Source organism: Zosterops lateralis (genome assembly GCF_965231275.1).
Source record: "Zosterops lateralis genome assembly, chromosome: 31".
NCBI lineage: Eukaryota > Metazoa > Chordata > Aves > Passeriformes > Zosteropidae > Zosterops > Zosterops lateralis.
The window spans coordinates 5,402,235-5,414,587 of NC_139791.1; the positions used below are offsets into that span (position 1 = coordinate 5,402,235).

General features: G+C 53.7%; 3 protein-coding genes across 3 annotated transcripts in view; 2 read left to right on the top strand and 1 right to left on the bottom strand.

The window, feature by feature from the left end:
* Positions 1-12,353, bottom strand: part of LOC310920762 (olfactory receptor 14J1-like) — a gene marked incomplete at its 3' end in the record, with an annotated part of 1,005,486 nt that overhangs the window by 558,863 nt on the left and 434,270 nt on the right. The gene's annotated exons all lie outside the window — the stretch shown is intronic.
* The window catches only part of LOC310920778 (olfactory receptor 14J1-like), a gene marked incomplete at its 3' end in the record, with an annotated part of 303,434 nt that continues 293,822 nt past the window's right edge, over positions 2,742-12,353 (top strand). Inside the window, exon 1 of the mRNA XM_083880842.1 lies at positions 2,742-2,840. The remainder of the gene's footprint in view (positions 2,841-12,353) is intronic.
* On the top strand, positions 4,740-5,675 carry LOC310920810 (olfactory receptor 14J1-like; the record flags this gene model as incomplete). The annotated part of the gene is made up of 1 exon (XM_083880864.1): positions 4,740-5,675. One exon carries the CDS (start codon positions 4,740-4,742, stop codon positions 5,673-5,675), a length of 936 nt encoding a protein of 311 aa, XP_083736990.1.

Sequence of the window (12,353 nt, forward strand, 5' to 3'; positions counted from 1 at the left end):
ACTAAGAACTCATGTAACTGTGAGGAGCCCAATGGAGTCAAGGGGCCATTCCATACTTCAGGGCCTCATGGAATCAAGGTGGCCTTGTGACACTGTGGGGCCTCATGGAATCCTGGAGATCATTATGACACTTTGAGGCTTTGTTGAATCAAGGGGCTCTGCAGAGCCTTGTGCAACCAAGGAGCCCATTGTGACACTGCAGGGCCTCGTGGAAGCAGAGAGACCATTCTGGCACTTTGAGTTCCTATGGAACCAAGGTGCCATTGTGACACCACAGGGCTTCATTGAACTGAGGCAACCACTGTGACACTGCCAGTCACGATGGTTGGAAGGGACCATTGTGACACTACAGGTTCCCATGGAAGCAAGGGGCCAGTGGGACACTGCCAGGCCTTGTGGAACTCAGGAGCTGTTGTGATCCTGGGGAGCCCAAAAAACCAAGGGGCCATTGTGGCACTCTGTGGCCTCATGGAACCAATGGCACGTTGTGTCATTGTGCAGTCCCATGGAACCCAGGAAACCATTTTGACACTGCAAGGCCTCATGGAAGCAAGGGGCCTTGTGACACTGTGGAACCAAGGAGATCATTGTGATATTGCTGGACGCTATGGGAACAAAGTTCTGTTGTGATACTATGGGGTCCCATGGAACCAAGAGGAAATTGTGATGATGCAATAGCCCGAAGGATCCAAGAACATGGAAAAGGTCTGGCTGGCTTGGCCTCTGGGGGCTGCCTGACTGGTCCAGCTGACCTTGGCATGTTGAGAGCTGCTTCCCATCTCCTGAAACCCTGGAGATCTGTGCCTTCCTTCCTGTGGGAAAAAAGTGTCCTCCTCCTCCAGGGATTCATGGCCAAAACTGGGATTCTGCCTCCAAATTTGCTTATATCTCAGGATTGTTCCTGTATGAAACCTGCCAGGACAGACAGCTCTGCTTGGCCTTGTCCTCTAGGGCCACATCTCATCTGCCTCCAAAACACTGGGTAGGCTGTGCTTTTCTTTCTGTGGAAAAAAACACATTTCAAGTCCAGGTGCTCATGGCACAGATTGAGAATCTGCCTCCAAAATTCTCTATATCCAAAGATAGCTCCCAGACAGTAGCTGCCAGGACTGTCTAGGTTCTCTTGGCTTCCTGATGGCCAGATCTCATCTGCCTTTGAAATACTGAGGCTCCGTACTTTCTTTCCCATGGAAAACTGTCCTTTGTGTCCAGATGCCTCCCAAATTTCACCTATCTAAGTATTGCTCCCAGACAAAAGCAGCCAAGACAAACAGGTCTGGCTGTCATTGGCCACCTTGGGGCTGAATCTCATCAGCCTTTGAAACACTGGAGGCCTGCCCTTTCCTTCCTGTGGAGAAGAATTGTCATTCTGACCAGACACCCACAGCTGAAATGGAATTTCACCTCCAAAACTCCCCATATATCCAAGGCTGGCTTTCAAAAAAATGCTGCAAGCACAGACAGGTCTGGCTTGCTTTGGCATCAGATAAGTGCATCTCATCTGCCTCCAAAACTCTGGGGTCCTGTGGTTTCTCTCCTATAGAAAAGAACTGTCCTTCTTGTCCGGGTGCCCATGGCCTCAAGCACATGACCACTATATAGGGACGAAGGAGCTCTGTGCTCAGTGGAGTGGAGACTGAGGACAAGATCCCTGGGAGTGCTTGAAGGGTGGTTTCAAGAGATGGTGGATCCGTTTGACATAGAAGACAACAGCCAGAAAAGAAAAAATTAATGGCAAGGCCAACTTGGAAGGCCCAGGTTGGGAAAACGAGGGAAAAGGATTTCTCTCCCAGGGCAGGGCCGTGGTGCAACACATCCCCCAGCAGGAGTCTGGAGCAGCCCAAGGCTCTGTGTGGCCAGGCAGAGGCAGGCAGGAGGCAGAGCTGTCAGCAAAGGAAGGGCCCAGCCAGGTGGGGCAGCCGGGGGATGACGACAGCCTGCAGGGACAGAGGCGCAGGGCATGGACACCGTAGGACAGCCTGGGCTGCACAGGGCACAGGGATGGGCAGCAGCTGCAAGGCCCTGACACAGCCAACTCCTGCAGCACTTGGGCCATGGCTGCTGGGCCTGGGCCTGAGCCATGAGCAGGAGACAAGTGACCCTTGCAGCCCTGGGGCCTCATTGCCTCCTTGGCCCTGCTCAGCAGCCTGGCAGGGGCCGCCCCATGGTCCTGCCCTTGGCATTGCACATTCCCACATCCCAGTGGCCTGGGAAGAGCCCTGAGCACTGAGGGAGGGACAGGATGTGCCTTGGCAGGGGCTGGGGCTCAGGCCTTGGCCCTTGGCATTCCTGAAACACATCCAGGTTTGCTGAGCATCAGAGACTCCTTTCCCTTGTTTGTCCCCACCTGTCATCACTGCCTGCAGTGTTCTGCTGTAACTGGAGCCTGGGGACACTTTCTCAGTTGTGTCCCTCAGTGGGACCCATTAAAACTTCAAGAAAATTTGGAGTTAATTTAAACTTTTAATTCTTGAAAGGTTTGTTTAATTGGTGCTCAGAGACTGAAGTTCAGGGACTCAGGACTAACCCTCCAAGTGGGTTATTAAAATCCTTGTGCTGTGTCTGTGGTGCTGAGCTGGGCTGGGCTCCTGGAACAGAGGCAGCTCCTGGTAAACAAGAAGAGCTACAAAAAGACATTTCTCCTCAGGAGCAGCTTCTCTCCCAGCCCAGCAGGGCTGAGGACATTGCCTGCAGGTACCTGAGAACAGTGAGGCAGACAGAGGCTTAAAGAAACTGGAAGAACAATTCTGAGATTATTCATGGAGAAATCTTCACCACTTCTGACAGACTCCAGCTGCAGGGATCTCCTAAAGCTGACCCAGGACAGGACTGACAGCACTGTAAAGATGGCTCTGCTGCCCTTTCTGCTTTGGGGGAGGATGTGCTCCAGAGCGGGGCTGCCCTGGACACTGTCAGAGGGACAGGGCAGGACGGCTCCTGCTGCCAGGGACGGCTGCAGGGGCTGAGGCTGGGGCTGCAGCCAGGGCTGCCCAGGGCTGTGGTGCAGAGCAGGTGCTGCAGCCCTGAGGGCTCTTGGCCAGGCCAGGGCATCTGCCACCTGCCAGGGGCAGCTCTCAGCCTGCCTGGGACCTCCCATCGATGGTGGAGGGGAGCTGTGGGTGCAACAAGTGACTCCTGCCAGGGCAGGTGCTGCTGCTGTGGAGAGGGTGCTGTTTGGGCCAGGGCTGCTCAGAGCTCCAGCTCATGCCCAGGTCATTTCTGAAGTGATTTTTCATGAGCAAATTCAGGGCAGCAGTTTCCTGCTTGAGTCTCTCATTTTCTCAATCTGTGCTCCTACTTTTCCCTGGCTAAGTGTGCTGGAAATGGAAACTCAACTGTGCAGGGCAGAGCAGGGGCTGAGACTCTTAAACCATCACACTGAGGATTCCTGGGAACCTCAGCAAGTGCCTCCACCTCCCCAGTCTCCAGATCCATCCACCAGCACCTTTCCACGGTGCCCAGGCCTGGGGGAGCTGTTCTTTAATCCCTGCAGCCCCGAGCAGCTGCAGGGCAGAGCTGGCCCAGGGGCTGGGCTGGGCTCTGGCAGCTCTGGCAGGGAAGGAGCCCAGGCCCACAGGAACAGCTCGGGCTGGGACAGCTGCAGCAGCAGAGCCGTGGGCAGGGAGGGAGGGAGGCAGTGCTGAGGGAAGCCCTGCTGCAGGGGACATGTGGCACCTGCCAGCCCTGCCCTGCAGGGCACACACTGCCCTGAGCAGCACAGCTCCTGTGTCCCCTCCCAGCCAGCACAGCCCTCAGCCCAGGGGCTCGGGGCCCTCAGTCCCCTCCTGGGCCAGCAGAGCAGCCCCAGAGATGAAGGGCATCTCTCCTGCCATGTGCCCATTCCCTGCTGACCAGGGCCTCAGGGCCACTGTCCTGCACTGCTGCTGCCTGGGAGGGGCTCTGCAGGGCTGGGCAGAGAAAGGCTTTTCCTCAGGGCCCAGCTCTCTCTCTGCCTTGCCCAGGTGCTCCTGGCATTGCTGACGGGCTCTCTGGGAATGGCAGTTCCAGCTGCAGGCTCAGGCCCAGCCCTTGGGCTCCTCCTGTGCAGGCTGAGCACAGCAATGGGGTGTCCCAGCTCCCTCTGCCCTGGGGAGCTCTGGGCAGGGCAGGCTGGCAGGCTGGGAATGAGCTGACTGTCCCTGAATTTGGGAAAGGCAGGAGGCACTTTGTGTGCCAGGGATCCCTCTGCTCTCAGCAGTGTCTCCAGGCTTTCCAGGATAACACGGGAGTGGAGCTGAGAAAGGTGCAAGTCCAGGGCAGCTGGGAACAGGAGAGAGGGACAGAGCAGCTCCTCTCAGTCTGCACTAAACCTGAGACAATCCTCCTGTCTCACTGGGCTCTCTGTTCTCCCTAGGTGCAGCAGAATCTCTCATTCTGATTCCTGAAATTCCCATCCCTTCTCCCTGGCAACTCCCGTGCCTTAGGAAGAGATTTTTTGTCCAAGTTCAAACACCAGGACTGGTCCCTGCCCTCACTGTTCCCCTGCACTGACTGGGGCTCAGGGCTGACTCCCAGGTGTCCTGCAGGTGAAAGTCTGGCTCCTCACTGAACATTGGCCAGCAGCAATCAGGGCTCCAGCAACCAAGGTGAAGGAAGTTCTCCTACACATAGACAAGGGGGAGGTGTTTAGTGGCAGGAAATGGTCTGTGAGAGAGGACTTTGATTTTTTTGTGTGAAATTTCTCCTCAAATTCCACTGTCATTCCTCCTTCTGCAAGTTGGGATGTCCAGACACAGCAAATGTCCAACAGCAGCTCTATCAGCCACTTCCTCCTGCTGCCATTGGCAGACATGCGGCAGCTGCAGCTCCTGCACTTCTGCCTCTTCCTGGGCATCTCCCTGGCTGCCCTCCTGGGCAACGGCCTCGTCATCAGCGCCGTGGCCTCCAGCCACCACCTGCACAGCCCCATGTTCTTCTTCCTGCTCAACCTGGCCCTCACCGACCTGGGCTCCATCCTCACCACTGTCCCCAAAGCCATGCACAATTCCCTCTGGGACACCAGGAACATCTCCTACATAGGATGTGCTGCACAGGTGTTTTTTTTTCTCTTCTTTATGGGAGCAGAGGTTTCTGTCCTGACCATCATGTGCTACGACCGCTACGTGTCCATCTGCAAACCCCTGCACTACGGGACCCTCCTGGGCAGCAGAGCTTGTGCCCACATGGCAGCAGCTGCCTGGGCCTGTGGCTTTCTCCATGCTCTGCTGAACACAGCCAATACATTTTCCCTGCCCCTGTGCCATGGCAATGCCCTGGGCCAGTTCTTCTGTGAAATCCCACAGATTCTCAAGCTTTCCTGCTCACACTCAAGCTACATCAGGGAACTAGGGCTTCTTGCTGTTAGTGTCTCTTTAGCTTTTGGCTGTTTTGTGTTCATTGTTATCTCCTATGTGCAGATTTTCATGGCTGTGCTGAGGATCCCCTCTGAGCAGGGACGGCACAAAGCCTTTTCCACCTGCCTCCCTCACCTGGCCGTGGTTTCCCTGTTTGTCAGCACTGGCTTTTTTGCATACCTGAAGCCCCCCTCCATCTCCTCCCCATCCCTGGATCTGGTCCTGTCAGTTCTGTACTCGGTGGTGCCTCCAGCCCTGAACCCCCTGATCTACAGCCTGAGGAACCAGGAGCTCAAGGCTGCAGTGTGGACACTGATCACTGGACAATTGCAGAAACACTAAACTGCTGGCCAGTTTCTGCAAATCATTTGAAATAAAAGTAATCTTTGATATCACTTCTTGCTTTGGTTGTCAGGTTCTTTTTCTTCGTTTTCGTTTTCACTGATGTTCACAAAGCAACAACATTATTTGTGTCCTTTCTTGTTTGTTTCTGTCAACCTTTGCTGTGGCCCCAGTCTTCATCAATGAGGGGCTGGGCTCTCAGGAGTTTTAAATGAAATAAAGGATCTCCCAGCAGAGTTTTATGCAGACATCCTCTTTTTGTTCCCTTCTCTGGGCCTGCAGCAGCAATGTCTGTGTGCAGAGCTGGGGGCAGATCAGGGCTGGCACAGCAGCTGTGCCCAGCACCAGCAGCCCTTGGTGTTGCCAGTGCTGCTCCCGTGGCCCTGCCCCGCTGCCCTCCTGGCCCTGGTGTTGCTGTAGGGCCTGAGGGCTCTCGGGGCCGGGCACAGGGCTGTGGGTGGCAGTGCCGGGACTGCAGCAGGGACAGGCCATGGGCACTGCTGGGGCAGCGCTGATGCCTCAGGGCAGGGCCTGGGGTCTCCAGGCTCCTTGCCCAGGCTCTCTCCAGAGCACGCCCAGGCCAATGCTCAGCACAGAAAAGCCCCGTGAGCAGCCGCAGGGTGGCCCTGGGCAGGCTGGAGACAAACAGCATCACACCATGGGAATGTCCCTTGGGGAGCAGGATCATCCTACAAGTGCTTCAGGAATTGTCTGCAGGCTCCTGCAGTGCCTGGTGCTGTTCCCTTGCCAGAGGCACCACAGGCCAGGAGGGCACATCTGGGCTGCTGTGGCTGGCTGTGGGGCTCCCTGTTCTGGGCAATGAGAAGCAGCACTGACAGGATGGGCTTTGGGGCTGTGTGGAGAAGCTGAGGGACCTGGGCTGCTGGACATTTTGAAGAGGAGGCCCAGGACTCACCTGCAACTTCTGCAAGGGTGGTTTCAGAGAATCACAGAATCAGCAAGGTTGGAAGAGACCTTGGAGATCATCAAGTCCAACCTGAGCCCTAAAACCACCTTGTCTCCCCTAAGCCTCCTCTTCTCCAGGATAAACAACCCCAGCTCCCTCAGCCACTCCTCACAGGACTAGTGTTCCACACCCCTCACCAGCCTTGTTGCTTTTCTCGGGACACACTCCAGCTCCTCCATGTCCGTCCTAAATTGGGGGCCCAGAATTGGACACAGCACTCCAGGTGCTGCCAACCAGGGCTGAGCACAGGGGAAGAATCACTGCCCTGGTCCTGCTGGCCACACCATTCCTGATCCAGGCCAGGGGCCATTGGCCTTCTTGGCCACTTGGGCACACTGCTGCCTCATGTCCAGCCTGCTGTCCAGCACTGCCCCAGCTCTCTTTCTGCCTGGCCACTCTCCAGCCACTCTGTCCCCAGCCTGGAGCACTGCAGGGGTTGTTGTGGCCAAAGGCCAGGACCCGGCCCTTGGTCTTGTTCAACCTCCCATGGCTGGATTTGGGCCCTGGATCCAGCCTGTCCAGGGCCCTGTGCACAGCCCTCCTACCCTCCAGCAGATCCACACTCACACCCAGCTTGGTGTCACCTGCAAATCTGCTGATGGTGGACTCAATCCCCTCATCCAGACCATCAATGCAGATCTTGAAATCCACGCTGGCTGGCTCTGATCCCTGGGCCATCCTGTGGCTGCCCTGTGATGGCACTCAAAGTGATCTGTTCCATAACCTCTCCAGGCACCCAGGTCAGGCTGACAGGCCTGGAGTTCCCCAGATCCTCCTTCCAGCCCTTCTTGGGGATGGGCTCACATTGGCCCCTCCAGTCCTCTGGGACCTCCCTGGGGAGCCAGGACTGATGAGAAATGCTGGAGAGCAGCTTGGGGGCTCATCCACCAGCTCCCTCATCCCCCTAGGATGGATCTCATCTGGTTCCAGAGATACCTGTGAGCATCTGAGTGGCTCAGTAGGTCAGCAGCTGCTTCCTCCTGGATTCCAGGGGAGCTCTTCTGCTCCCTGTGCCCATCTACGAGCTCAGGAGAGCACTTGTCCTGAGGGCAGCCTGTCTGTTGACAACTGAGGCAAAGAAGGGGTTAAGTACCTCAACCTTTTCCTCATTTTTGGTAACCATATCCCTCAAATAAGGAATGGAGTTGTCTTTGTCTCTTCTTATGCCATTAATGTATCCATAAAAACATTTTTGTTATCCTTCACGGAAGCAGACAGGTTAAGTTCTAATTGAGCTTTCATCTCTCTAATTTTCTTTCTGCATAATCTAACAACATCCTGAAACATTTCCTGAGTTCACTGTTCCTTTTTCCAAATGTGATGCACCATCTTTTAGTCCCCTGAATTCCCCCCAAAAACTCTGAAGAAAATGAAAATTAGAAGGCTCCTAAGTACATATATATTGAATTTAGACTGTTAAAACCCTTGGTTATTGTATAATAGGTGTATTAATATTTTAAATGTTTATAATTTTAAATTGTAATGTAACAATGAGAAGCCACCTTGGTAAGCAAAAATGGGGGGAGCTCTTTGAAAACCGCAGTCCCCCAAGCAGCCGAAGAAGAGAGAAGAAGCCCCCCACACTTGCCAAACTGCAGCAGCCCCCCCACAGATGCCGGACCCGTGCTCCCACGACCACCGCCGCTCCAGCGTGGCTCTGCCGATGGGGGTGGCTGCTCGCGCTCCCACTACCACCACTGCTCCCGGCCCGCATGGAGAGCCCGCGTGGCCTCGTAGCTGCCGCCCCCTCCCCCCACAAGATCCCAGCCCACTCCCGCTCTGCGGCGTGGCTGGGACGTCCCATCCCTGCTCTCCCGCTGCAAAACCCCTGGGCTGCCAAGCCAGCCTGACCCGCGCCACTCCCGCCGGAGTAAAACTGAAAGTGAAAGTGCCCGCTGCGGCGGTGCAGGGAACCCCTGCTCCCAGTCCGGCCCGCTCCCAAAGCCCGACTCCCGCCGCCGGGGCGTTGCTGCCGGTGTGCCCCCCCCTCCCCGTAACAGAGTCGGCAAGAATCTGCCCCGGGCTGCCGGCCCGATCCCCCCACGGCACCCACTCACTGCTCCCACCACCGTCCCCAACAGGACCTCCTGCCGCCATGAAGTAGAGCAGCACCAATTGTGAAATAACCCCCTCCCAGAGTGACCCCGTGCCACCAATACATAAATTAAAAATCCTGGTGTAACCTGGGACCCTTTTTAAAACCAAAAATCCCTATAAAAATAAATCAATGTAAAATTTAAACCCACAAAAGACAGTACTAAAGCGTGTATACCCTAAAGTATTAATGAACAATATTTTGTAACTCTCTGTAACCTAAAAAGTACCCAAGAAAAAGCAGAACCCCAAACCAACCCAACGAAAAGAAGAACTCCTTGGACCGCCCCGAGGAGGAGTTCCCGACTCTATAGCAACTTGAGCTGCAGAGCTGACCAAGATCCTCCTCCTCAAGGGTGAACCCGGAAGGTCTGCCCGTCCCTCGAGCCACCCTTGTAAGAGCTGATTAATAATAGAATTTTAAAGAGAAAAATATTATCTACGCCCATTTTTAACAGCTCCATACCCAGTCAGTCTAGTCAATTTCCCTGCCAGCTACTTTTTGGCATACAGTTTAACTGTTCCTGCTCCTTCAAGATTTCTTTCTTGATGTGTGTCCATGCTTCCTGGACACCCTTGTTCTTACAGGCTATTTTCCTTAAAAAAAAATCAGTACCTGACTTGGCAATTGCCAAATTTGCATCCTGAATAGGACAAAGTCTTCTCTCTCTATGTCCAGTGTAGAAGTTTTGTTAATGCGCCTCGTTTTTTTCACAGAATATTTAAAAATTCAGTAATTGCATGGTCACTGTACCTCCAACCAGCACATCTCCCTCCAGCCCTTCTGTGTTTGTGAACAGCAGCAGACAGAACTTTCCTTGGCAGTGGGAAGAGAAGGAAACCTCCCCAAAGTGCAGCTTGGAAGGTTCAGCCTGGAGCTGAGGAAAAAGAAAAGTCCCTGGCAGGGCAGAATTTTGGTGCAGGAGGTGTCACAGCGTGAGGCTGGGCCATGGGCTGGCTCTGTGTGCCAGGAGCCGGCAGCGCTGGGTGCAGGGAGCCCAGGGAGGGCACAGAAATGCTGGGCTGAGAAATGCTGGGGGGACAGCGAGATGGGCGTGTGCAGCCGGCCAGGGCACAGCAGCAGCAGCACAGGGGGCACAGCCTGCAGGACACATGGCCAAGGGCTGGGCAGGGCTGGCAGGGCCACAGGCAGCCAGGCCTTTGTCCCCTGGGCTCTGGCAGCGCCTCTGGAGGCCCCACAGGAGGAACTTTCCTTTCAGGGCCTGCACTTTGCTTCTGCCTGGCCCCTCCCTGAGGAGGCTGCCAGGCCTTGCAGCTTGAGGACATTTGTCCTTGCTGCCCCTGCCATCCCAGTGCCCCACTGGGAGCCCCGAGCCACCCGCGAGGGACAGGCCCTGCTGTCCCAGCCCTGGGCTCAGCCCTTGGCCTTTCTGCTGCCTCCAACGAGCCCAGGCCTTGCTCAGCATTGCAGTTCCCTGCTCACAGCCTTGGCCTCCCTGCAATCCTGCCCTCAAGGATCTGCTCTCACCAGTCCCTGGGGAGCCTTTGGCACTCCCTGCCCTCCCTGGGGCCCAGGGAGGCTCCAAGGGACTTGGACTTTTGCTTCTGACTCCTTGAGCAGGTTCTTCAACCTTCTCTCAGTGCCTGGGGCTCCTGGACTCAGCCCCAAATCCAGCGTGGGGCTCATGAAAATACAGAAAGCCCTTGGGAGCTCTTTGTCTTCCTTCAATTGTCTTCTAGTGAAATATGGGATTGGAAACTAGAGAATAATAATCTTAGAAATTAGAATATATTGATTAAAGTATATGCATTCAGATGATGTGTATTGCTGGTCTTTGAAAGAAGAGAGAGGACCATGTGCAAGAACAGCAAGGAGGAATGCAAAGATGCCTGATATGGGAGATTGCTTACCAAAACAGAAGACATGAATACAGGATTACCAGAGATACTGAGATAGTGAGATGCCTTGGGAGCCCAGGACCAGATAGAACTGGCCTTGTAGCCTGGACTGTGGATAGAGGATCAATGGGCATGCACAAGGCAGCGGGGTCAGAAGTTCATTTTGGAGGAAGACTATTCTCCTTCATCTCTGAGACCCCTGAGGCAACCACCAGAGACAACTGCACAGGCACAAAGGACTGATAAAACAATTAGTATAGGAAGTGGATGGGGGGAGCCAAGGAATGAATATGCACAGGTGTATTGTGAAACTTGATGCATACGTAACATTGTAGAGGTTAAAAGAGAACGTGAGTGAGTGAGGGGCTGCACCTGCCTTTGGGAGCTGTCCCACATTGCACCCAGTGCTGAATAAATCACATACCTACTTTAAAACTCACTTTGTCTCCGAGTTTAGAGTCTTTCTGTGTATTATTTTTGGCAACCACGAAGGGATGTTCTCTGCCCAGCCATAGGACTGGCTGGTGGGAGCAGACTTCCTAAGGTGCCCCAGGATTTTCCCTGGAAGGAATTCCACTTCTCGGGTCGCTCACTGGAAGAGACAATGACCTCCTGAACAGTGGAGAAATTGTTTGTATTTCTTTAAAAAGAGGCCCCGTAGAGACCACTGGTGAGCTGCCCAGAGAGGTTTGGGCACACAAGAAGGGTCTTGGTGGGTTTGGTCTCAAGCAACCACTGGGTCAGACGTGCGGCCAGCGGGAGGAACCGCTGACTGAGGGAAAGGCAGCGGGGAGGGGTTTGCTGACTGTGGATCGGCCGCAAGAGGTTCTGGGGGTGAATTGCTGTTTTATTGCTGCTATTTGGTTGTGTGTGGAAGTTTTTTAAAAGTTCAGATGTGTTTCATGTTTGGTTCTGTGGGTGTCTGAAAGTTTGTGTGAGGTGACCGTGGGTTTGGGGGCTGTGCTGTATTGTTGAGGTAATACTGCCATGTTGTGTCCAAAGTCATAATTGCATCAATCTACGGCTTATATATATATTCCTTCCTTACTATGTGCACGAGGGAACTCTTTGAACTCTTTGCATTTTACTGTCCATATTTTCTTTTTACTGCAGGTTGTTTCAGGGTTTGTTTAGTGTTTCTTGCCAGAAGTTCTGTTCTTAAGAGTTTTTGCCTTCTGCTTTGATGGAGTGCTTTCTATAAGAATTGTTTGTTGTGAGGTCTTTAGGGTTAATTTGATAAAGTGGTTTTTTTGTTTGTTTGGTTGTTGGTTTTTTTTGGTTTTTTTTGTTTGTTTGTTTTTGTTTTTGTTTTTGTTTTTGTTACAGTTTTTTGTTTTAATGCTTTTGTTGTGAATGTTGCCTTTAGGGTTTGTGTGATAGATGCTGTTCTAGGTTAGTGCTGTTTGTCTTAATGTTTTTGCTGTGGGAATTGCTTTTTGTTTAGTCTGCCTTGCCATAGATGGTGCATTGGTGACAATCCTTCTAATCATAGCAAGACGACTGGAAGGGGTCCCTCTCCCAAGTGGTGTGGGCTCGACCCTTGGGAGTTTGTAACCCCTGAATGTAATTGGGTGAAAAGGGGGACACCAGCAGGTTTGTTAGAGGGACTCTACAGGACCTCTACAGGAGATCTGGTCACGTTAGACTGGCAGAAGCCTGCACCAAAAGATCTGAATATCCAGACAAACAGGAGTGGGATCATCTGTTTCTGCAGGCAAGGGTGGCATCAATCGTGGGTGTTGGATAAGTGTGGGTCC